Raw genomic sequence first — 26,673 nt, 5'->3', positions numbered from 1 at the left:
TACACTCTACACGCAGTACAGGCATATGCAGCTTTACACTCTACACGCAGTACAGGCATATGCACCTTTACACTCTACATGCAGTACATTCATATGCACCTTTACACTCTACACGCAGTACAATCATATGCACCTTTACACTCTACGTGCAGTACATTCATATGCACCTTTACACTCTACGTGCAGTACAGGCATATGCACCTTTACACTCTACACGCAGTACATTCATATGCACCTTTACACTCTACGCGCAGTATATTCATATGCACCTTTACACTCTACGCGCAGTATATTCATATGCACCTTTACACTCTACGCGCAGGACAGGCATATGCACCGTTATACTCTACATGCAGTACATTCATATGCACCGTTATACTCTACATGCAGTACATTCATATGCACCTTTACACCCTACGCGCAGTACATTCATATGCACCTTTACACTCTACGCGCAGTACAGTTATATGCACCTTTAAACTCTACACGCAGTACAGTTATATGCACCTTTAAACTCTACACGCAGTACATTCATATGCACCTTTACACCCTACACGCAGTACATTCATATGCACCTTTACACTCTACGCCCAGTACATTCATATGCACCTTTACACTCTACGCGCAGTACATTCATATGCACTTTTACACTCTACACCCAGTACATTCATATGCACCTTTACACTCTACACGCAGTTCATTCATGTGCACCTTTACACTATACACGCAGTACAGGCATATGCACCTTTACACTCTACACGCAGTACATTCATATGCACCTTTACACTCTACACGCATTACAGGCATATGCACCTTTACAATCTACACGCAGTTCATTCATGTGCACCTTTACACTATACACGCAGTACATTCATATGCACCTTTACACTCCACACGCAGTACATTCAAATGCACCTTTACACTCTACATACAGTACATTCATATGCACCTTTACACTCTACATGCAGTACAGGCATATGCACCTTTACACTCTACACGCAGTGCATTCATATGCACCATTACACTCTACACGCAGTACAGGCATATGCACCTTTACACTCTACATGCAGTGCATTCATATGCACCTTTACACTCTACACGCAGTACAGGCATATGCACCTTTACACTCTACACGCAGTACAGGCATATGCACCTTTACACTCTACACGCAGTACAGGCATATGCACCTTTACACTCTACACGCAGTACAGGCATATGCAGCTTTACACTCTACACGCAGTACAGGCATATGCACCTTTACACTCTACATGCAGTACATTCATATGCACCTTTACACTCTACACGCAGTACAATCATATGCACCTTTACACTCTACGTGCAGTACATTCATATGCACCTTTACACTCTACGTGCAGTACAGGCATATGCACCTTTACACTCTACACGCAGTACATTCATATGCACCTTTACACTCTACGCGCAGTATATTCATATGCACCTTTACACTCTACGCGCAGTATATTCATATGCACCTTTACACTCTACGCGCAGGACAGGCATATGCACCGTTATACTCTACATGCAGTACATTCATATGCACCGTTATACTCTACATGCAGTACATTCATATGCACCTTTACACTCTACGCGCAGGACAGGCATATGCACCTTTACACTCTACATGAAGTACATTCATATGTACCTTTACACTCTACGCGCAGTACATTCATATGTACCTTTACACTCTACGCGCAGTACATTCATATGTACCTTTACACTCTACGCGCAGTACATTCATATGTACCTTTACACTCTACGCGCAGTACATTCATATGTACCTTTACACTCTACGCGCAGTACATTCATATGTACCTTTACACTCTACGCGCAGTACATTCATATGCACCTTTATATTCTACACACAGTAAAGTCATATGCGCCTTTACACTCAGTACAGTCATATGCACCTTTACACTGTACGTGCAGCACATTCATATGCACCTTTACACTCTACACACAGTACAGGCATATGCACCTTTACACTCTACGCACAGTACATTCATATGCACCGTTACACTCTACATACAGTACATTCATATGCACCGTTACACTCTACATGCAGTACATTCATATGCACATTTACACTCTACACCCAGTACATTCATATGCACTTTTACACTCTACACGCAGTACATTCATATGCACCTTTACACCCTACACGCAGTACATTTATATGCACCTTTACACTCTACGCGCAGTACAGTTATATGCACCTTTAAACTCTACACGCAGTACATTCATATGCACCTTTTCACCCTACACGCAGTACATTCATATGCACCTTTACACTCTACACCCAGTACATTCATATGCACCTATACACTCTACGCGCAGTACATTCATATGCACTTTTACACTCTACACCCAGTACATTCATATGCACCTTTAAACTCTACACGCAGTACATTTATATGCACCTTTACACTCTACGCGCAGTACAGTTATATGCACCTTTAAACTCTACACGCAGTACATTCATATGCACCTTTACACCCTACACGCAGTACAGTTATATGCACCTTTAAACTCTACGCGCAGTACAGTTATATGCACCTTTACACTCTACACGCAGTACATTTATATGCACCTTTACACTCTACGCGCAGTACAGTTATATGCACCTTTACACTCTACGCGCAGTACATTCATATGCACTTTTACACCCTACACGCAGTACATTTATATGCACCTTTACACTCTACGCGCAGTACAGTTATATGCACCTTTACACTCTACATGCAGTACATTCATATGCACCTTTACACTCTACGCGCAGTACAGTTATATGCACCTTTACACCCTACACGCAGTACATTCATATGCACCTTTACACTCTACACACAGTATAGACACATTGGTATTTACACTCTTGTGCAATACAGGAACACTCTACACAAAGAATCAGTTGTACATTTTCATACACAGTTCCTAATGAACACAAATTCACTAAGAAAGCCATTGACACCATGGCTAATAAAATAACTTCTAAAATGACTATACTGGGTTGCCTACTTAAGTACATGATCATTCATTATTCCTAAATCAGTATTATGCAAGACTGTCGTCCCTGACCCATTAACTATCATTACCTCCCTTTACACTCAATTTCAGTGATTATAATCAACAACAACCCTTATTAGAAGCTACTAACACAAATGTCATTCAATAATAACTGGCTATGATACACTGCTTATTCATTAGGTTTTTTATGGCACTTCATTTTTTGTAAGCTTCATTTCTGAATATTAAATAATTTCTACAAAGGATTAACTTTAATAACGTTAATGACGGTTTCAAGTTCCAGTCTCTCTCCTGCTGGTAAATTAGGAAACCTTGCATATTCTGCTAAACCGCTCCTCTGTGTACACTTGCCATGTGTCAAAAACAAGATCTATATTTAACCCAAATGTAGTCTTTCAGACCAAGACCTAAGAAAACTCTCCGCTCTGGGGCTATCAAACGCTCTGGCCTCCTCATCACAGTCGCCCTTGTTCACAATCATGTACATTTTTACTCATTTAGCAAATGCTTTCATCCAAAGTGATGTAGATTATTCAGAATGCAGGGTCAGAGCCCTTGGAGCAATTTGGGCTTGAGGGCTCAGGGGCCCACTGTCGAATTCACTCTACCAACCACAGAACTTGAACTGGCAATCGGTGTCCAAACCCGCACAGCCACACACCGTACACCTGCACATACCTGGCCATCCCTGCAAACCTGCTACCCTCTCACTGGCCGCACCCATACCATCTTCGGGGCTCACTCAGGGTGAGGATCTAGCTGACGGCTTGATCTTTTCAGACATACAGGGGGTCAGGGAAGGTGGCCCTTACCGCAATCGGCCTCATCGGAGCCATCGGCGCAGTCTGGGTCTTCGTCACACACCCACAGCTTGGAGATGCAGTGCATCGTGGTCTGGCACTGGAACTGGTCGGAGGAGCAGGTGCTCTCCGCTGGAGTCCATGAAGAGAACGGTGATAGGCTTAGTAAGTACAGGGCCGAAAGAGGATATTCAAACAACCAAACAGGCAAAAATGGACAGTGAGCTTGACCCCGGGGTGGAGAGAGCATAACCCCTCTGCACCACATGTACAGAGTGGCACAACACACAGTGTGTACAGAGCACAAGAAACCTGGTGGTAGCTGGGATGGGGAAATAACACACTGGCATTCACTGCCCGAAGATCACCCTGACGTTCAAACTGTCTCTAAGGTGTTTCTCTATGAGGGAATATAGACGTGTCTTAAAGGGGCCTTTATACCCTACATGTAGTACGGACACATGGGACTTTACATATTAGTACAGACACATGGGCCTTTATGCACAGTACAGACATAGGTGTGTCTGCCTTGTGCATTCCCATGAGAGTATGAGAACATGCTGACTCTTTGACTCTTATAGTGCAGTGTAATCCAGACCTCCAGGAACTCCTCGCCCTCAGAGAATGAAAGCGCTGGATAATTCCTGCCCTCAAGACCGGATTATCCCATTAAAACCCCACCCGAGTACAGAAGTAATCTTAAGCCAAGATTAACTATCACCTCTGTTAGCATTCCCACACCAGACCTCCACGGGGCTTTGCCCCCTGATGGAGCATTTACCCCTCTGCCCCCCCAGCCACCACTGATGCTCACCCCACATCGGATTGGGGTGTTACATGGGTTTCCAGTGGGACTCTGCTCTGCTCAGCCTTTCAGTCACCCTGTTTCACAGCAGATCATCTGAGACATCATCTGATGGCTCCCTCTGACTGGTGGATCAAAGAGCTGCTTTCCTGAAGCTCCCAGAGACATCGCACGCCCGCAACTGGAGCTGACAGCCCATCTCCATGAACATGGGGCTCTGGCCAACCACGCTGTGGCTTCACACTACAGCTACTTCACCACCATGATGGCGTACATAACGTGCTGACCTAATAAATAATGTAAGGAGCTCAGTAATGATGTAATGACGTACTGTGGACCCCGGGCTGGCGGTTTATCGAGCAGGAGACTGATAAAGTGTTCATGACATGTGAGAAACCCAGGAGCAACACTGTTATTATTATACAGCGCAGGAGGAATTTACATGCTGCCACTGCGGAAGCCGGGGGAGCAGAGATTAGAGCTCACACTCCCATCTGCAATCTCCCACTCTGCTCAGCGGGAAGCAGGGCCCTGATCCTCTGTCGGAAAGCAGTGTGGGAGAAAATCACAGAGCTGCCCAACCCGCCACCTGCCCCCCCGGGAGTGTTCCCTCCCACCCCCTGCAGAAACAGTGTCTTACGGCAGTCCGTCTCGTCCTCCCCGTCGCCGCAGTCGTCCTGCCCATTGCAGCGCAGTGTCAGTGGGATGCACTTCTGCCGCCTGGTGCATTTGAACTGGCCTGACAGGCAGATATATGTGTCTGGAAGGAGATCAGCAGCATCAGACGGGTGACCCGGGAGCCCCAGGCCACAGGACAGTGATGAGATACAAGAGAGGGATGCATGTACTCTCAGTGAGAATGTGTGCAGGTAGAACAGGGTTGGTGATCTCAAGATCAATATACTGAATGTGGCTCTGAAATGCAGATTTACTTATCACAGCAGAGATATCCATTAATAAGTGTGTGATGTTATTTTTTACAGAATGATCATGTATGAAAGAATTTGCAGTTTCAGAGTTTCACCAAAGGCCAAAAGGAAAGGAAGGCAGGGGGCGAGGCCACCTCAAGAATGTGCAGTTCTTGCCAATTTGACTCCCAAGACCTGTAACCTGGAATACTACTTGAGCTTCGACTGCTATTGGCTTAGGGTCCATATTGTTTTGGCCCATATTGTACCTGCCTTGCCCCCATATCCTGGCAAAGATGACCTCGCACACATGCCACACATTTTCCATGCTTTTGGCTTTTTGGGTCAGCATAAGTGCTCCAGGTGTCATGCATGCCAGGGGACTCCCTTACCACAGTTGGCCTCGTCCGAGTTGTCCCCACAGTCGTTCTCGCCATCACAGATGAACGGCGGGAGGGCACAGAGGCCCGTCCCACACTGGAACCGGCCCGGCTGGCATTTGAATTCCGCTGAAAAAATAGCATCAAACAGCTCAGACCGTCAGAGAGACTGTTGATGGCAGGCAGACAAACATGGCATTTAACAGGCCGTAAAAGTGAGGAGTAAGGGGCCTGAGACAGGACAGCTGAGCTGGAGCGATTAAGAACATAGAAGATGATTAATGATGGATGACGGGTGACAGATGAGAAGGAGGTCTCTGCATGCCGCTCTGCATGATAATGCCTCTTTATTAACCCTAAGGAACATACCACCCCCACCCCTAAAAATCTCCCCGATATGTGCCAGATCATAGCTGACACATTTAATACATGCTTAATAAAAAGTATGGCTTCTCAGGATCCTAGAGATCCAACAGAGTTCCATTGTTTAATCATTTTCAAAGTCTCTCAGGGTTTTCGCCACCCTAGACAGATTAAAAAAGCTTAAAGGATAATGATAAAAAATAATTTGAAATGAAGGGAAAAAAAAACTAACATTAAAGAAATCAATTGTAAGAATAAAATAAGTGATTCATTCACTCCAAGGAAAAATTCCAAAGACAGTCATGTAGTTTTGCTAAGCTACACTAAGGCAAACTTTGCACCAGCAGTGAGCAGCATGACGTTTTGGGCACCCAGAACATGCTGTCCTGCCGGTGAACCCTTAAGAAGGGTCCTGACGCAACTCATGTACACATCCAGCTGGGCATCGTGTAAAAGTGAAGGATGATGAATTGCCACGGCGATGTGACTCACGGCAGTCGGCCGGCTCATCGGACCCGTCGCCGCAGTCGTCCACCGTGTCGCACTTCCACCAGAAGGGGATGCACTCGTCTGTCCCGCATCGGAACTGCATGGGAGAAACGGGAAAGGAGGTGGTTAAGAGACGCCACTACCCGACGGCGGCCAGGAAGAGCTTTGCCTTGGCAGCCCCAGGCTCTCCAGTGTTGCTCTTCAAACTCCATGCTTAATGCACACATCCATCTGTTATTTGTACACCTGCTGTAACATTTTCTGGGTTCATGCTACAATTTCACATCTGCCATGAGCTGTAGCTCATGGATGAGCAGCACGATGCTACCATCCCCACTCAGCTAGCTGGAGATCCGGTGATCTGTTTTAGTTGGGTGGCCTCTCCCCTGTCTAACCAGAAAGGCAGATAAACTGTGACAGTGAGGAGCCAATACGGCTTGTTATCCCGGGCGTGATTTTCCTCTGCCTTCTTCGGTCTAACATGTGGATCCCGGAGAGTGCACACGTGCAGGGTGACCACGCACCTGGCTGGAGGTGCAGTTGGACAAGCAGGTCTTGTTGTCTGCAGCAAGGTAGAAATTGGAGGGGCAGGCACACCTGTGGCCCCCGCCTGGTGAGAGCAGACACAGGTGGCTGCACCCCGCGTTGGCTACCTGGCACGGGTGCTTGGGCACTGTACAAAAAACAGGCAGCATTAGGGTAGAGCATGGCAGAGGAGTTAACGGCTAGGAGGCTGTAGCATTACCAAAAACCATTAAAAAAGACGGCGTTAGGGTGTAGTACAGGGGAAAGTTAGCGGCTAGGAGGCTGTATCATTAACAAAAACCCAAAAAAATAAACAGTGTTTGGGTGGAGTACAGGATGGGTTAGCGCATTAACGACTATTAAGCCATTTCTTTACCGAAAACAAAATAAGCAAGGCCACAGCCAGCTAATTACCATCAGGCTGGCGGTAGGGGTGGTACACCTTCACGTCACTTATGACATGCCAGGAGCTAAGCAGTTCCATCTGTCCCACCCCCGACGTCTTGTGGGCACGGCTGAGGGACCTGGACTTCCCATCCGTCCAATAGATGTAGTCTTCAAAGAGTGTGAGCCCCATCACCCCATGGACTTTCAGGAGGGGCACTGAAGGTGGAAAGAGACAGGCATTAAGCAGGACTCCTTGTGGGGCTTTCAATAAGTAAGACTCAAGTTCAAAGGCCCCAAAACGCTTGCAAAAGGAATTAAATTATCAGTATTGTAAGAAAGACCCATCCAGTCATCTTGAAAGCACAGGGTCAGGGGAACGATGCAAGATGAATAAAGTAAATGCTCGCCTTTGAATTTCAATTTTTCTGATTCAGCTGAAAAGCTGATGGTGATCTCCTTATGAAACAGAAAGGTCTGGTTTGTTAAAGAGTATCAAGAGTGGATACACAAATTCTACTGCATTTAACTCACTGAATAGCTAAACCAAGAAAAGACAGATTGGGTCAATTAGCATCACTTCTAATTAACGGCTTGCTTTGAAAAGCGCTTACTGTGTGTGAGCAAAACCGCGCTTCAGGCTTCAAAGTTTACCGAGAAAGCTATTTTTCTTCTTGGCACACTTTACTTTTGACAGTAAGTTTGAAAGTCATGTTTCCCCCCTATATTTGAAAGAGCAGTTTCAGCTTAAGTGCTTTTAAAATAATAATTACCTTCAGCAGGTTCTGAATAAGCTGACTTCAGGTTCTTAACTGATGTACACATACTGTAAGTTATTTTCACCTATCATTTTACATTCAAACGAAACAAATCAAAATGGACTCATGGAAATGCACAAAATATATGTCTGTATAAGTGTGTAGCAGTCTGAACTGCAAAGGTAAGAGCAGAACCGGTTGTCTCTTAACCACCGAGACCTTAATGTAAAGAGGGGGAGACCATGTCAGAGGCTTACAAACACAAATACACATAGGATGATGAAAGGGCTCAAGCAGAGAGACACTCCACTGATGCACTGTTGTTCCAAACGGAGCAGCTCTGAGGACCCAGTGGGGGGGGGGGGGGGGGTCAAGATTGAACTGAACACTTAAGCTCTCGTATCTTATTATGCAATGCAGTTCTGTTACCATATTTGCATCGGCTGCCAGTAAATTCTAGAACAGATTTCTAAGGGTTTTTTAATTGGTTTTAAAGCTCGTAATGGTTTAGCACCTGGGTCTACTGCGGTAATCTGCAGTTTATTGTCTGTATATTGGCCATACTCCGGCAGATGAGACCAATTAAGACAATGTAAACTGTCCAAGGATGACAGGAATGGTGGGCAGTGAGTGATTCAGTAGGTTAAGGTCTGTCCTAGGGATGTGCGTCTCCATCACTGAGACCAATGGCATACACATCTAAATGCATTGACAACAATCCAACACATTAAAGATCCATATGAAGCAGTACTAATATGATACAATATGATTCACTTCCATTGCAATTCAATGCGATTCAACTGGGAATGATACGATGCAAAACAATATGATGCTATGCAATTCAATATAGTACAGATAGTTTGATTTTATTTCTTTGGTTCTTCTGAAGCAGACAGCAAATAATCGGTCACACTTCTAATAATAAAGGTATTGGGCCTCTACTAATAATTATATATTAACACATCTTACCATCCTTAGTCTGTGCCCGTGTCCAGAAGGTTGTAGGTTCAAATAGTGTGGTAATGGTATCAGGACTAGGCTCACCATTCAGCTGGGGGGGGGGGGGGGGGGGGGGGGGGTCTCCGCACTCACCTTTATGCCGGCCAGAGCCGTCCAGGTTTGCGAGCCAGATGTGATTGTCGTCGGCCCAGTAGAGCCTTTTATTGACATAATCAATGGTCAGGGCCGTGGGCCGGTGGATCTGCGTTTCAATAATCATGGTGGGATTGCTGCCATCCATGCCACTGCGGCCCAAGTGCGGGTACTCGCAGCAGTCAGCCCAGAAGACGTACCTACGAGCAGTCAGCAGAAACAACAGCGTAGCTGTAGACCGCAGGTAAACCGGGGCTCACTTTCATCATACTCATTATGCACACAGCTCATTTTCACACAAAAAAACATGAAGAGCTAGATGTATGTACAAGTTCAGAAACTATAGTGAAGGTGGAATTATTGACAGAAACGACATATGCTCCTCATAACTGTGGTAGAGCTGGTTTAATGGGATGGTGATAAAACACATGAATCCAGTGTCCTGTGAGCACCCCCTGCTGATCCACGCAGGAGCAGTCATATGATTTGCACCCACCCCATCTGGGGGTCCAGGCACAGTCCTGTGGGCCCCCTGAAGCCCGAGCTGATGAGGACGGTGGGGTAGAGGCCATTGACCTTGGACACCTCCAGGACCTTCTTCTCCACGTCATACCAGTACAGGTTCTTCCCGATCCAGTCCACTGCCAGGGTGCTGGGAACTGCCGTCCGATGTACTATCTGGGAGGGGGAAGATAAACACTGAGAAAGTGAAGCTGTCTAGCCCGGGGGGACCACATGTACAATATTCCCCTGAAGTATCCATCGGCCCACTACTTCCTCGACATGCTGTGCTAAAATCCGCAAATTTAAACAAGCTGTTGCGTCAACAGTACTGTACTGTATATGCACACAGACTGACCACAGTTAAGACTGACATCACAGTCTGATGAATTCATACTTATTCCAAGGCAATTTAGGACCTGGAAGATTGATAAAAATTATATCGGAATAACCCAGGTTGGGCTGCCAATCAATGGCAGGGCAAACACACCATTCATGCCTATGAGGAATTTGGCAAATACAATTAACCTTAGCATGTTTTAGGACTGTGACGGGGAACCAGAGAACCAGGAGGAAACCCCACGACAACACGGGTTGGTATCCAAACCCCAGAGCATCCACTTGAAATAAACATAGATGGCTGAAGCACAGTCATGCCACCCAGCTCTAACCCCACTCGAGCAGGCCTGCCAGTCTGTGAACACAGTGCCTCCTCTGTTCATCCACCTAGCTATAACCTCACCTGAGCAGGCCTGCCAGTCTGTGGACACAGTGCCTCCTGTGTTCATCCACCTAGCTATAACACCACCTGAGCAGGACTGCCAGTCTGTGGGTAAAGTGCCTCCTCTGTCCATCCACTCAGCTATAACCCCACCTGAGCAGGCCTGCCAGTCTGTGGACACAGTGCCTCCTCTGTCCATCCACCCAGCTCTAACCCCACCCGAGCAGGCCTGCCAGTCTATGGACACAGTGCTTCCTCTATCCATCCATCCAGCGTACGCTCTGCACTGTTGGCTGTGAAAACCAGCAGGTCCCAGGCCACTGCCTGTATGTTTGTATGAAAACGTGCTTCAATTAATTTGCACAAGGGTGTAATTTCTGTCAATTTAAATTCCACAGGAAATCAGTTCAGTTTTTTTTTTTTAAATTCAGGATGGAAGGGAAAGCGTGACCAAAAAATATAGACTATTTCCCCCAACGCAAAACTCTATGCCACCAACTGCCAGTCAGTAATTAGTATTATGAGCGAATGATTGTCCTGAGCTCACATCACACTGGAAAGAGTCACCAAGAAAACAAAAAGGAGGCTGTCAGACAGATGCCATATGTTTCTGTCTAAATCACATTTAAAAACTGCCAGTTCAGAGAGGGAAAACTTGCCATCCCAGAAAACACCCTCAAATTACCCTAGCTGCAAAGTCACCGTCAATTAAGGACCTGCATCATGTGCAGTAATTAAAAGCATCCAATCCAATCAGTACACTTACTCAGAGTTCTTTTTACTCAAACCGAAACATGGAGATTCATTAATTCCTCACATGCATCCAGCACCCCGCACCCCCCCACCCCAGACAGATGATAACCAGTTTGGAGAAAATCTGCTACATAAATCTGTCCCCGCTAAACGGCACTTCAAGCAGACTTAAAAAGACACTGCACACAATCTGCTCGTGCGAGTAACGACATGCTCTGACATTTTGCAAACGATCATTTAATGGCAGCAGCACACCAATGCCGTCGGGCTGCATGACGGGTGTTCTGCCTACAAGCGGTAATTAAAAACTAGCAACGCCTCTCCAAACTCCTGAAATGTGACAATTCACACAGTTCTACCTCATCAAAGCAAGAAAAAGAAAGGCAAAAGGAGGAAGCCACACTCAACAGTCAGAGATGCCTTCCTGCATCGATTTCAAAGATCAACTTATCGAAAGCATGAAGGTTAAGCTGATGCAGAACATCAACATTGAAATGCATCAAGGTAAACAATCTGACAAACATGAATTTAGCCTCTCTTCTTTGGTTTATCCCTTTGATCCTTATTATTATATGTTTAAGTTTGGTTTGAAAAGTCTGGTTACTGAGGCAACAGGTAACTTTTTAATGTTCTTCAGACCATGTTTGGAGAATCACCAGATGTACTCCAGGGACACCCACAAGTAAGTGATCACAGGTACAGTTTTAGAAAACGTGCTCAAGCTTTCTGGTATTTGTGGATTCGACACAAGACAAGAAGGTTGTTCCAGGCTACACGCTTGTAAAGGTTATGGTTCTGAAGGGATGTAATTGATTTTGAAGGCTGAACCTGGCCTCCATGCTGCTTGTGTGGAGTTATACCACATGTTATACCCTCTACAGTCTCCCTGGAAGGGAGGCCATGGATCCGTTGTGGAAAAAAAAAAAGGTTTCATAAAGTCTACCAAATGCTAACTTATCTCAGAAAAGCGTGCAAATACATTTTGTGGTACTAAGCATTAATGGATTGTAATAAGTTTAATCGGAACATCTACTGTCCAAGAGTCACGGACTGTATGCACATTCATTTGGGATTAGCCCAGAAACGATGGCTATCTGGGGACGGTGGCTGAGGCAGTGATTTTGTCTTACTCTGCACTTTCCCTTCCTTTGCTGCAGTCCCTCCGGAGAAGAGCTGCTCGGTGACATAGCCTTTGTTACAGGAATCATTAAATAATTGAAAGGGCAGAAAATCATATTAATTTTAAAACAATCTAACTGATGCTGTGCGGCCTTACTAAATCAAAGGGAAATCTTGGGTTTGATGAAGCGTAATGAGTCATTATCCCCTTAAAGTAGAGACAAGGGTACATGGCACAGTCACTGGGCATCAATCATGTGATCATGGTGTGGCCAGTTGGGAGCTGTATCCCGTTTGTCCCACCTCCTCCTTAGGATTCCAGAGACATGGCTCCCCTAGTAAACACCCACGGGCTGGATGCCTTGTCAGCTGGGTCATTGCACAGCGTAAGGTTACATGAACACAATCGGTTTGGAGCATGCACATTTACAATAATCTGCCCCCAAGCAGCATTAGAAATATATAATCCCTGAAATTAGAGTTCTGATTTTATAAGCCACGCTGGAGTGTCCTCAGATGCTCACTTCACCAAAAGCTCCCCTTAAAATGATAAAGGAACCCCATCATAAAGTTAAACCATCTGCCGAAGGACAAACATGTCCATTTCCCAGAAGGCTCTGAGGTGACCCTCCTGAAAAGACGGGGGCACCGAGTGGGAATCCACACTAAGCCATCGGCACGCTCATACCTTGAGGTCACTCCCGTTCAGGCGTATCCTATTTATCCGCCGTCCACTGGGCCTGCTGGAGTCGATCCAGTATACAAACTCCTTCCTGTAGTCGAAGTCGGCCGCCATGATGTTACTGAGGCCCTGTGAAGAGCATGAACGTCTGAGGAGGTGACACACTCTGGGTGGGTATTTCCCCGCCGGTCACGTCGGCTCTGCTGCACTTTAATGTCAGCCAGGTGAGGGAGCTGGGGATTTCACCACGCCAAAGAGTCACAGACGTGCCCATCATGTTGAAACCTCTCTTCACAGTGTTATTCTGTATTTGCATGCCATGCATTTACCCAGTGACACATTATTATTAACGATTAACGATATTAACCCATTTAAGTAGTTATTTCCTAGTCATTCCTGTAGATTTCCTCGCACCCACACTTTCTCAGTGCAACTGAATCGATGAAAGTGACTGCAGCATGGATTCCTCTAGTCAGGAAATCCACCACTTGCATGTGAAGGTCAGTCCCTGGACAGCCCCAGCAGGAAGTGACTGCTGTCCAACTTCCTGGATGGTAGCCAGATTTACATTAGTTGGAGGAGTACAACTATGCATTGTGACAAATAAAGACTTGCAATCTTGAAATCTCTCTACATCAGCAACAGTCAGAAAGAGATCTTCGTCCCTCCCTAGAAATCAAGTCCCATTTTACACTTAATACCCCCAACTAGATAATGTCGCTTTAAAAGTGATCTGAAACATAAGCATCCCTGTCTGCGTAGAATCGACTTAACGCAGCGGCTGCATGTAAATGCCTTGCTGGTGATGTATGGAGCGGGCACTGAACTTTATGGTTCCAATTAGCAGCTTGTCATCACACGTTGGCATGTCGGCTGGCTGTGGTGATAACTGTGTTAACATGAGAATGTCACAAAGGCCGTGTGATGTGGCTCTACTCTCCATACATTGTTAATTGACAAAAGGATGCAGCACGAGGGGCCCCTGAAGTCAGAAGGAGCACCAAATACCCCGCGTGCCTTTTATGATTCCATTTTAGTTTCATTGACTTTTGTATAGTCAGCAGCCAGTCCCACTGTAAGACCCACGTATCACTGTCACTATGTGTTCAAGGCCAAGAATCATGATGTGGACCGCAGGGTTACTGTGACAACTGTGATGTGTAAGATAGACATCTACTAACATCTCAGTCTGTTGACTGATTACTCACCAGAACGAATGCAAAGACAATACAGATAAGCATCGTCACACTTTAGTAATCGTGAATTAATTACTATTCTGACGGACTGGCAGATTCCACACATTGTAAAGCTGACGGACTTCCCTAGGCTGCTGATTTGTCTTCATTTATGGTGAGTTAACCAGAGTAGTGCACAGTTTGCAAGCCATAGGACTGACAGTGAGAAGACACTACACTCCTTCACGTTTATCCGTTAAGTAATTTCTGAAATAGGTAGCACTTTAAGAAAGTGCCAGCTTCAGTGTCCATGGAAGCCTGTCATGCTGAGAGCATTTGATGAGCGGTTTTCGTTCCCTGCGTCACTCGTAGAAGCAGAGGGAGGTCATTTCAAGCTTCACATGAGCAATTGATAGCATTATATGTCTTCACGGTCTTATCGACCTAAATGGCATTGAGACCCCAGGCCGCCGAGGTGAGGATCTTATACACGTGTCGTGTTCGTCAGACCCCAGCCGTCGTACCTGCTTCAGTAGTGTGTAGTTGGAGCCGTCGATGCTCATCTTCCGGATCTCGTGGTGGTCAGCCAGGATGAGGAATGGCTCCTCACCTGTGAAGGAACATGAGCAAAAAAAACAGATTGGCAGGTCTCTACATGAAACTCCGGCGTCAGCCACCAGCGGTCTGACCCCACAGGCGTTTTAGTGGAAAAGGCTAAAGGACCTTTTAAATTGACCTGAACACAGTCCAGCCATTACCCATAATCCACTGCTCATACAAGTCCCCGAACCTGGAGAAGCATCCCTCATAAACCAGCGAACAGCTTTTCCTATAGAAATCTCCCTGCTCGTGGTGACTGTTGATAGCTGCACCCCAGGCCTGTCCCCAAAAAACAAAAAGTCGTAGCCATCGCTCACAGGCCTGAGATAATTACCTGGCAGCTCCAATTAGTCCCACAGAAACCAATCAGCAGGAAGGAAGGTACGTGACAGCGGTGGGGGTGATGGATGTGTGGTGGGAATACCTGAAAGGGACCTGCAGCTGTCCGGACTTTGGGCCGGCACCCTGTAGCCATCCACGCAGGAACACCGGTATGAGCCGTAGGTGTTGACGCAAGACTGGCTGCATGGGAGCGAGGAGGAACACTCATCCACATCCACGCAGGTCCTGCCGTCCTCCTTCAGCTGAAAGCCTGGCCAACATTTGCACTAGATGCACAAGAAAGTTCCCCAGTGGGAAGCTTGGAAGATGCATTTCACCACTACAAATCAAGCCTGCCACTGCATGTTTGCCTGCAATATTTAGTATAATCACAGGAGATGATCACAGACGAGAGCTCAACGTAAGATTTGTGTTTCCAGCTACGGGAAGCAGCATGAATTAAGCGAATCAAAATCAATTCAGACGAATCACAAATCCCCGCAAAAAGTGACATTTAGAACAATTACCAAGCAGTCACATCTCTCTGCTAAGCATTCCTGATCACAAGCCCCAGATTTGAATAAATAATGCATTTTGTTAGCAGCACGGGACTGAAAAAGTAAGAGAATGGGCAATGGTGAATATTTCTGCGGAGAGCTGGAAAGGAGAACCATCCTATGGGTACCAGCATCATGCTGGAAGCTCTTATTCATGGTCTATATTTACTCATAACACTTTCATTAGCAGCATTATGCCCAAATCGTCCATCTTCCAGCTTCATCCTCACCTTGCAGTCGGGACTCCACTGAATATCAACTTTTAATCATTGACCATTAGCCCTTAACACAACACCTGCATGCTCACATCGCTCTGGGAAAAGCTTAGGCATTTCTTAAATCAGCATCTCCTGAAGTCACTGGCTCATCACCCTCCCTCACAGCACAGAGACCAGGGCCCAGGTCCCCTCGTCTGTACACGCCCCATCAGTCTCCCAGGTCCCCTGCAGTCCCGGGAATTCCCTGCCTTGTCTGCACACCCTCCAACAGTCTCCCAGGTCCCTCGCGTTCCCAGGAATAAAGACACTTTGCCGTCTTTAACAACGTGACCCAGCACGCTTGCTCAGGCTTGATTAATACTTTTATTTTCTTCTGGGCTCCTGTCACTGGGGAGGAAAAGTGGACAGCAAAGGGGGATATACACCTCGGAAGCTAGACTGAACTAATTACAGATGTGAAAAAACTCCATAAATACACCTTCTGTAAGGAAAGCAGGGCATAGATGTTCAGTGGCGGCAGAATGTTGTCAGTGTCCGCGTCCGTCTGCTCCTGCCCTTCATGTCTCTCCCGGTTTGCTCAGCAGCTATTGCTGGCCATCCAGTCTGCCTCCCAGTCTCTGGTCTTTCAGCCCCAGTGTGCCCTTCCATTTCCTCAGATTGCTGCATACCTCAACAGGTTGTGCGTGTGGCTTTGAGAATGTTAATCCTTTGGTTATGAGTTCAAGGCCACCTTCCTCTGTTTATTTGTATTTATTAAATTTTTGCTCCCCAGTGTTTATTTTCTATAAGTTTTCTTGTCCCTAGTTTGTGTTCTGTTTTGCTTTTTGCTTTGTGCCTTTTGTGGTTATGTATTATTTATCTTTGTCTTTCCTACTGTTAGATTCTGTTTCCTAGTTTCCCTGTTAGTGTCTTAGTTCCATGATTAAGTTTATTATATCCACCTATTACCCTGTGCCTCATGATTGACAGTTTTACCTGATTGCTTGTTGTCCTGTGCCCACTGTGATTGGTTAATTGTTTCATTTTTTACTCTTGCTTCTTCATTATCTGGTACAGTTTTGTGTTAAGTGCCTGCCTTTGTCCTCCTCCTCAGGTTGCCATTGTGAATATTACTGTGTGTTTGGTCCTGTTCTATGGCTGTGGTCAATTCCCTGTGTTTTTGCTTATAGTCTTAGTTGTGTTTTATTTCCCTGTTTGTTTTATGACCCTTCATTGTCCTTTTGGTTTTTAGGTTTTACCCTGTATGTTAGATCTCTCAAGAAGCCCCTTTTTGTCTTGGAGCCGCTAGTGAATCATCACCTTTGTCCATCTTGCGCCATGCCTCAAGTCCAAAAGAGTCAGACTGAGGCCCACGGCGGGTGCAGACCTTGTATCCGACGGGAAGGTCCTGGCAGTCCTGTGTGCAGCCGCTGACGCGCCGGTTCAGGCACTCGTTGACGTGGCAGCCGTGTTCGTCTGAGTGGTCACCGCAGTCGTCACGGCCGTCGCAGAGCCCCGCTGCAGGAACGCAGCGGCCGTTGGCGCACATGAAGAAGGAGCCGTTGCACAGGCTCTCTGGGAAGGGAGGGCAGTGGATGCGAGTCAGCGACGGACACCGGAAGGACGGGCCCGTGGGGAAATTAGCAAGCTGGAAAATCACAGGCTTCTGATACAGGCGCAAAGAGGAAACGCACCAAAGGGAGACTAATAAAATCAGCAGATTAAAAGCTGAATTACTGATCTGGGAGCCTGCAGTGAGAGGGAGAGGCCTGAGGCCTGTGGTCAGGCCACTCCAGAACCCCTGACTGACGGCTCAGTACCCAGGCCCAACTGCAACTGCAGGCTCTGTGACTCGAAAACATCTCAGTTTTATGAATAATCTGCCACGTTTTTCGGCTCACTTTGGGTGTTCAGCTGGATCTTCCCCACACAGTCTTGGTCAATTTGGCCTTTTTTTCTAAACGGAACACAGAATTTGCTGCCATTTCTCACATAAATGGAGGGGATGGGGCCCCTGGTTTCACAGTCTTCAAAATGTAATAACATGGAGAGATAGGAAGTCTGAAGCACTTTTTGGAGATGAATCAAAACAAATAACGCAGAGCACTGTCAGCGTCTCCCCACCGTGAGGGTAGCTCATACTCCTCATCCCCCAAATCCCCCCCCAACTCCGCCCTCCCCTCACGCAAGTTCTTGCCTGCGGCTGAGCACTTCGGATTCAGTGGCAGTTCATCGGAGCCATCCAGACAGTCAGGGGCACCGTCACACTCCCATTGTGCACTGGGCAGGCAGCGTCCGTCTGCGCAGCGGAATCCAGTATCATCGCAGGCTCGGTACTCTGCAGCACGACATGGGCACAAGGGTCATCAGCCGGTGTCTTCTGACCTGAATAGTGTCAGGAATCCTTGAGGTTATAAAAACGGATTCTGTTGCTGGACCTCTTAAATATTAACCCTCTGGAGTCGACGGCATCGTTGGCGATGCCGCGTATATTTCAGTTCATAACTCGCTGAAATCTTATTGTAGAAACTTGGGGAAAAAAAAAAAAACACTGACTAAATCCATAATCTGTCGTCTTTTCAAAACGTCAATTGTCGGAAGTATTAAAGTTTAAATTAAATCGGCTAAAAAGTAAACCATGCCACCTTTCTTTGTTTTACCTGCATGGGGGGCGTGTAGTACCACCCTCACCTGAAGATCGCTATTCACATTTTAAACAGCCACATTTCTGCGTATTCAAATCACATTCGCATGGTAATTTGATGAACAACGCAACGGTGAAACGCGATCCAGATACATCCCCATCAGCGCCATAGAAGGGGGGGGTGGGTGTGGTCAGGTGTCAATGGCTCATTCATGAAAGTTGCTACATATTCAATGGAAGGAGGCCAGAAATAGGGACATGAGTTCGGTTTTTATTATTTATTTATTCAACTGAATGTTGCAACTACACCATTTAGTCATCTTCATGTAGCCAAGATATCTGGGATCAAAACAAACTGCCACCATTGCTTACTATGAACTTTTATAATGTTTCTGCAAGTGTTCCAAACTGCATTTTGCAATGTCTATACTTTGATGCCAAATTACAAACTTCACATAAATCTGACATATTTATAAAGTACATTAAAATAAAGATGAGTGTAATGCCAAAACAAATATAAGAAATAATGTATTTGCCATGAATTAAATTTAGGATATTGAATGAAATGTGTGACCATGCCCCAGTCAGTGAAAGTGTGTTCCCTACCCCTAGACCCCAGAGGGTTAAATCAGGTTTGGATTTTGGCTCAGTCAGGCTTCCATGAACTGCGTCTCTCCTGAAACGGACATCAATGTGGTGCATGCGACTGAATTTATTTGAATCTTTGTTTCGTGCCAGGTGGTGTGTAAACATAAGCATTGAAAAGTGATGAACAGCCTGGCTTTCATTCTAATATAAGGCTGAAGTCAGGTGACCAAGTCGGAGAAGCACAGCAGCATGGCCCGGACAGTACGCTCGAGCACTGTATGGATCAGCGAATGTACTCTGCAAAGAGGTACAGCATCACATTGCCACCCTCAGGCAGGCATTGGGCAGATTGGTGATGACCACATGACTGGTGGGCGGCGGCCACTTGCCACATTCCGGCGACTCATCAGAGCCATCGCCGCAGTCGTTGTCACGGTCACACACGAATCGCTTGGGGACACAGAGCTGGTTGCGGCACAGGAAGGTGCTGTCATCACATGTGATGTTGGGCGCTGTGGCAGAAAGAGGAAAAAGAGGGCACACTTCAACTGCACGGTTGTGCTGCTCACCACTGGTGCAACAGACCAGTGCATGCTGGGTATGTGCTAGCACCTCCTCGCTGTCTGTCAGTCGTGTAGTCATTGATGGGAATTAAAATGTTATTTAAAACCCTTTGAAGTGTAATAAAGACGTGCCTGCGCTAACTGCTACCCCCAAATTAAAGCTGTCACCCGTAAGATAAGATAACATATTATTATGTCTGTGGTGTGGGGGATTTCTTTATTAAATAAAAAAACAATTAAATAAGAACCAAAAAGTATAAAAGCTAAGAACTCATAATATATAGATAAGATGAAAGTAAGAGCAATTGGGAGTGTGTATCACAAGCAGGATTCCTTTGCATGTCTGTGTGTGTGTGTGTGTGTGCAAGAATGTGCACATGTGTCATTACCACAGCCAGCAGCTGCCAGTTCATCACTGCCGTCTGGACAATCTCTCTCGCCGTCACAGAGCCAACGCTGGGGCACGCAGGCGTGTGACCCGGGGCAGCTGAACAAGCCCGGGGCACAGGTTACAGAGCCTGGGGGGGGAGGCGTAAGGGGGGTTAGTACTCTCAGAGAGCTTCGTTGCTCTTGGAGAACGTCGGGAGGGTGAGGTATGAGGTAAGCGCAGGATTCTACACATTTGGAACCCGGGCCGCTCCAAAATCAACATTTTAGGACTGAAAATATAACCCTGTCGACTCCTGTAGATCCCAGGAGACACTGGATTATGCTAGACGTATTTGTCTTTCCAAACGACCCGGTTCCCTTCAGCAAAATCCAATTATTCCTGAAATCACCTCTGAGAAGTGGCTTCTGACACAAGCCCAAAAGATCGGCCCCTTCCGGCTTAAATCTGGGCAACGGCGCGCTGCTGAACGCGGTCTCTGCATCGTAATGCCACTGAGGCCCTATACTCCCCCTTAATTTGTTTACGTGGTTGAAACTCCATCGAAACAAACAGCACATGAAAGATAGCCCAGACTTCGCAGAAAACGCAGTGTTTTCACTTTCACGTTTAATTTGTTTAATTAGTTCAATTCCCTCGAACAAAATGATTAAAAAGGCGCACTACAGGTCTGACGCCGAACCGTTTAATTAATTTCCAAACAATCTGCAGAAATTCATTCTCGGGTGTCAGCAGGCCCGGCTCCCCAGCATTGCCTGGATATTAATTTGCATCCCTCTCGGCTGGGGGGTGGGACTCACCGCACACCTCCTCACTCTCGTCCAGCCCCTCGCCGCAGTCGTCCTCGCCATCACACAGCCACTGCTTGGCGATGCACTTGTTCTTGGAGCAGGCAAACTGGTTCCATAGACAGGAGGAGTCTGAGAATGAGTGAGAGCAGGGTCAGGGAGCACGGGGATGCAGAGATTGCTCGGAGCTACTCCCGGATCCTTACAATCATATGTCAGCGACTTATGTTTGTGGTTTTTACTACAACACAGCATGCAAACAGACCTGAAAAACAGACCCTAAACTCAAGCCGTGGGCCGCTAGAGTGAAACCTGGGATGTGTGTGCACACTGTTATGGTCATCAACTTGCACTCAGGCCGCAGAGAGAGAATCTCACCATTTATGTGTGTGTTTCACTTCCCCACAGGGCCCAGCGGCACCATGACCCACACATGCCGTTTGAAGGCTTCAAGAGAATCCGTCGGACGCTTTTACTAAAGCCTGCTCCCACCTTAAAGCAGATGGGCATTCAGTGAGCATGACACATCAAAGCTAGTGCAGTAGCACATTCATACATATTCAGGTGTGGAAAACAACCCCTGTGTATGATCCACACACTCATTTTGGGACTGGAGGGGCTCAAGCTCATCTCGCTGTGCCAAACCAATGATTCTTATTCTTAAGCATCCCCTCCAACAGCCCTGGGAGGCTCCTTTGCCAAATAAAAAAGGCTTTTGCTTCAGAGGGCACCACCAAGGGGTGCGATTTGTGCACTGTGCTGTCATCACAGACGGCCAAGTCCCTCAGACAGCACTGACCCCCAACAGACAGAAGTGGCTGGTCAAAAAATAAGGTATGATGGCAAGACCAAGGGGGAATGTCTGGCCTCCTGGATCATAGAGTAGAGTCAGCTGACAGCTGCTGTTTCCTGTGCCGCCTGCCTCAACCATCGTGAGCCTGAACGATATAAGTCATTTTACATTGTCTACCCGGGTAATACAGCAAACACAAGCAGACCACATAATCATCGCTGACATTGCCTTATTGTAACAGAAAAGGGCAGCCATATCTCCACAGATCATTCATTCTTGTTCCATTTACTGCTATTTTCCAGCATCCGGACTGGTTTTATATGATAATTCACTTTACAGGGGAAACACCATAAATGTCCCCTGTAAGGAGGAAAGGCCACCTTATGAAAACCAACAGAAGCAGCAGGCTTACCTCTAGATTGTAACTAGACGCAGGCATTAAAACGTGAAAAGGCTGTTTTTATGATCATTTCCACATTCCTGCTACTGCTGCACATCCATAATTCTTTGCTAGGGAGAGCAAGGAAACATTTATATTCACCATTTTCTATCTAGAAATAAACCTGGAACTCATTCCAGTTTAGGACAAAACAGTTTTCTATCAAAACACAGGTACATTATAACCATGTACAGGGATTCACAGCGAATCGCAGCTGCTGTTTTGTTAGCTTGTGGGAGTTTTACTTATGCAAAAATCTTCTGAGGCCAGAAGGAAAAAATGATTGGTTCTGAGAAATAACCAATCAGACTGAAGAGGTGGTGGGTCCAAGCAACTAGAGGAGGCAGGACCAAGACATCTGGTTGATAAACAGCAGGATAATATGCTCCCCTTATTGGCGCTTGGTGTAATGTTGGGGTAAAGCAGGTATACCACACATATTTGGCATTAACACAAAAGCCTGGAAAGCTATTACATTAAATTTTAGTTAAGTAGCAACACTTTAAGCAATACACATTTTTTTTGAGAAAGGAAAACTGGGCCTCGCTCAGGAGCCCAACAGTGAAATCACTCTACTGACTCCAGGATTTAAACCCACAACCTTCCAATCACAGGCACAGCGTCTTAACCCATTGAGCAAGACACCATGTTTACTCACTTAGCTGTAACTCCACGTGAGGACAAAAACAGTAAAAAGCTAGATACATAAATCTGGCATCCCAGGCCTGGCCCACTCCTGCAACTGCACACCTGACTCCAATAGATGAACTACTCACTGAAGAAGTGATCACCTGAATCAGCTGGGCTCCTGCTATGACAGGACAGAGCAAATATGCGACGATCCAGGGACTGCTGGCCTAAATGGGAGATGGAGTGTTTTATTTCTGAAGGAAAATGAGTGAATGGAGGTGTAATTTCGCCGACCAAGTGTGCAGCAAGCTGAGGCCCTTAGAAATGACAGTAATCATTCCAGAAGCTACTGGCACGTGTGCTTTCCGGGCTTTTATTTCCGTGAAGGACGGTGCTGGAAAGCCTTTCAGGTGCAATTTCAGGTCCCTGCCATTATTTTGCACTTGGAAATGCGCCAATGATCATAAGAGCCCAAGGCAAAACTTACAATAAGGTCCCCAAGTCATTGTGTCTCTAACAGAGGATAAATGCATGCTGTAATTAAAAGCTGAAAATGGGACATAAGGGGACAATTTCACCCCCGATTGGTATGCTGAGGAAATAGAAGGACAAGACAGAATGTTCAGAGTACATCTGGACAAAAGGACGCAACGGAAATGTTCAGGGGGAGCCTGGACAGAAGGATGTTCTGGAGATACAGGAAGAGCAGGTAACCACCCTGGAGGTGTGAGGTGACAGCCACACCCCACACTGATCAACCCAGGGGATAATACTCTGGGGTCCGACCTTAATTAAAAAATTCATATTAATTGGTGCAAACAATAAAGGCTTGTACTGAGAAAAGAACTTCAGTACACATCACCCAGTGTAAAAGAAAAAAAGGAGAAATCAGACATTCACAATAATTTGTCTGTTGGAGACCTAAGCGGGACGACATGGTTAGCACTGTTGCCTCACACCTCTGGGACCCAGGTTCAAGTCTCTGCCTGGGTTACATGTGTATGGAGTTTGCATGTTCTCCCCATGTCATTGTGGGGTTTCCTCCGGGTACTCCGGTTTCTCCCCACAGTCCAAAAACATGCTGAGGCTAATTGGACTTGCTAAATTGCCCGTAGGTGTGCATGTGTGAGTGAATGGTGTGTGAGTGTGCCCTGCGATTGGCTGGCCCCCCATCCTGGGTTGTTCCCTGCCTCGTGCCCATTGCTTCCGGGATAGGCTCCGGACCCCCCACGACCCAGTAGGATAAGCAGTTTGGAAAATGGATGGATGGATGGATGGGAGACCTAAGCTCAGTGCTGACAGAGCGAGATTAATATTCCTATCATCTATTTTAATTGATGCATAAGGACCTCATCTTTCAAGCCAGACAAGTGTATTAAGCAATAGCATTCCGTTAAAAGCAATCCAGAATAATTGCCTTTGAGCCCTTTGCTATAATTTGATTTTCATGAAAAAAATAAAGTTTCTTACTTTGCTGTACTAATAAATTAATGAAATGTGTCATCTGTGCGTCAAGCCAAGGATCACGTTTGAGTAACTTCACAATGAACCACAGCAAACTAACAGTCACGATGCGTGATGCAGATCTCCAGCAAATGCAGTGACCTCTGCCGCAGCGTAATATCTCATTAGGATGCATGCCAGGACTCAGGTCGACACCTCGACACAGTGGGTCATCAGCTTGACCAGGCCGTGGACTTATCATTCAAATGGGAGAGTCAGATAATCCGAAGGTTCAGCCATGTAGCCAGAGTCCAGGACGACCTTGACCGTGTACAGAGTAGCTCAATAGGACAGGCCGGCATTGCACGGATAACGACGATCGATACCCCAGCATTGGGGCGAGAGTACAGATGCTAACAGCAGCTGTTTGCTATGCTAGCCAACGCTGCACTACTGAGCATCAAAAAGCAGGTACTCTGGCACGTCAGGCCTGCCTTTTGATGCTGACCGACAGGTGGCTTTACTCGCCCGCCTGTCCTTTCTGCAGCAAGTCTGGTTGGAGAGGAGGATGTCCTGGGATGCCACTCACCACACTGAAACTCATCTGCTCCATCCTCACAGTCCTTCTGGCCATCGCACAGCCAGACACTGGAGATGCAGTTTCCGCCTGGGCATGCAAAATGACCGTCTTCACAGAGGTGTCCGGTGGACACTGTGGACACATTAACACAAAACAGTAAATCCTAGCTCTGTTCCCTAACCAAAAGCAGACAGGCAGTCGAAATATGGCAGCTTGATTTCCCAGCAGGCAGCAGGGCTCCCCTCAGTCTTATGCATATTAATGTGCTCCACCTGCCCCTTGTTCTATATAGGAGTTTATGCTGTTAATTCACCACTGTGACCAGTGAAGGTGAGGTTCTCCTGCAGGACATCCAGCTGTATTAGTCCGGCTCAGTTACGCCGGTCGCTTTGGATAAAAACGAACACACTACAGCTGCCTGGCTGCCTGCCCACCAGCCACACTCCATAAGGATCAGCTTCCAGAAGCACGTGCCTCTAAGTGACATCTACATTTTTATTTAGTTAGCATTTAGCTCTTATCTGCTTCAGTTCCTGTTCTGAATGTGCTTGGATGTCATTTCCTGTTTTACTCGGAAGTGAGATCCCCATCACCTTAGGCTCATGGGCCTAGCTCGTCCCATACAATGGTAACTCACCACGGCATCCTGTCTCATCGGCGAGATCCCCACAGTCGTTGGCTCCGTCGCAAACCCAGGACGGGTGGATGCAGAGGGAGGTGGAGTTACAACTGACAAATCCTTGCTCCTTCACCCCCAGTCGGTAGAAGTTGGAGCAGTCTGTGTTGTCTGTGGACATGTGGCACAGCAGGCTGGGTTAGGTGCCGGCAGGGTGTGGTGCCGTGTGGGAGGAAGACACGGCCCTTTGTGCCATAATGGATTCCTGCCAGCGCCTATCAGCACATCTGATTTAAGCAGACATTAGGGCAAATGAATCCATTTAGCCCCAACGACAGAATTACATTAGATTAACCTCTGTTTCAGCTGTCTGCGGTGCTCTTCTTAATTTCTTTCGAGCTGTTGATGAATGGTAACGCATGCTAAGCGCTCTAGGGCAAATATGTTGGAATCGCACAACATAAAAATGAATTGGCGTGAACTGAAAGAGAATTCCAGATGAATACCACAGAGTTCATCTGGTGGAGAAGAGGAGAAGGAGAGAGAGAGAGAGAAGAGAGACAAGAGAGGGGAAAACAGAAGCATGAAAAGGGTGCCAGGACAGGGGGGAGATGGAGAGAGACAGGAGAAGGGAAGACAGAGAGACAGGAGAGGGGATATTCTGAGCCGGGGATGCCAGAGAGGTTTGACTCACTGCAGTTTTTTTCGTCCGAGGCATCAGCACAGTCGATCATCTGATTGCACCACGCTGTGGCAGGAATGCAGGCCCCGTCCTGACAGCGTGCTTCGGAGGATGAACACGTTGAATCTGCAGGAGGGACAAGCAGTCAGCTGACCTCAGCTCTCCAATAAGATCTCAGATCCATGTTTGCTCTGGGAAGAACTCGACCGAATGCTGTTAAACGCCACATGGGGAGAGCACTTTAAATAAATAAATGCATAAATCACACTAACTCTACAGGCAAACTTACTTTCGTATTCCTTCTCATTTCACTTCCTTTTAGCAATCATAATACCCAGCATTTCTTT

The 26,673-nt window shown here is 46.6% G+C and overlaps 1 protein-coding gene across 6 annotated transcripts in view; it reads right to left on the bottom strand.

Annotated features, from left to right (window-relative positions):
- The window catches only part of LOC125746278 (low-density lipoprotein receptor-related protein 1B-like), a 279,046-nt gene that overhangs the window by 41,032 nt on the left and 211,341 nt on the right, over window positions 1-26,673 (bottom strand). For all 6 annotated transcript variants that reach the window (XM_049020071.1, XM_049020079.1, XM_049020089.1 and 3 more), the window contains 19 exons: window positions 26,339-26,452; window positions 25,666-25,815; window positions 25,038-25,160; window positions 21,156-21,275; window positions 20,357-20,485; window positions 19,794-19,916; window positions 18,370-18,510; window positions 17,560-17,747; window positions 15,522-15,705; window positions 15,022-15,107; window positions 13,329-13,451; window positions 10,043-10,224; window positions 9,547-9,746; window positions 7,727-7,915; window positions 7,312-7,460; window positions 6,791-6,884; window positions 5,948-6,064; window positions 5,288-5,407; window positions 3,855-3,974 (listed from right to left, as the gene is read on the bottom strand). In XM_049020071.1, coding sequence (XP_048876028.1) covers window positions 3,855-3,974; window positions 5,288-5,407; window positions 5,948-6,064; window positions 6,791-6,884; window positions 7,312-7,460; window positions 7,727-7,915; window positions 9,547-9,746; window positions 10,043-10,224; window positions 13,329-13,451; window positions 15,022-15,107; window positions 15,522-15,705; window positions 17,560-17,747; window positions 18,370-18,510; window positions 19,794-19,916; window positions 20,357-20,485; window positions 21,156-21,275; window positions 25,038-25,160; window positions 25,666-25,815; window positions 26,339-26,452 — 2,652 coding nt within the window. The remainder of the gene's footprint in view (window positions 1-3,854; window positions 3,975-5,287; window positions 5,408-5,947; window positions 6,065-6,790; window positions 6,885-7,311; window positions 7,461-7,726; window positions 7,916-9,546; window positions 9,747-10,042; window positions 10,225-13,328; window positions 13,452-15,021; window positions 15,108-15,521; window positions 15,706-17,559; window positions 17,748-18,369; window positions 18,511-19,793; window positions 19,917-20,356; window positions 20,486-21,155; window positions 21,276-25,037; window positions 25,161-25,665; window positions 25,816-26,338; window positions 26,453-26,673) is intronic.

The sequence above is a fragment of the Brienomyrus brachyistius genome, chromosome 1 (assembly GCF_023856365.1).
Source record: "Brienomyrus brachyistius isolate T26 chromosome 1, BBRACH_0.4, whole genome shotgun sequence".
NCBI classification, from domain to species: domain Eukaryota; kingdom Metazoa; phylum Chordata; class Actinopteri; order Osteoglossiformes; family Mormyridae; genus Brienomyrus; species Brienomyrus brachyistius.
Note: the sequence above shows the minus strand (reverse complement) of the source record. Positions and strands in the feature narration are given on the sequence as shown.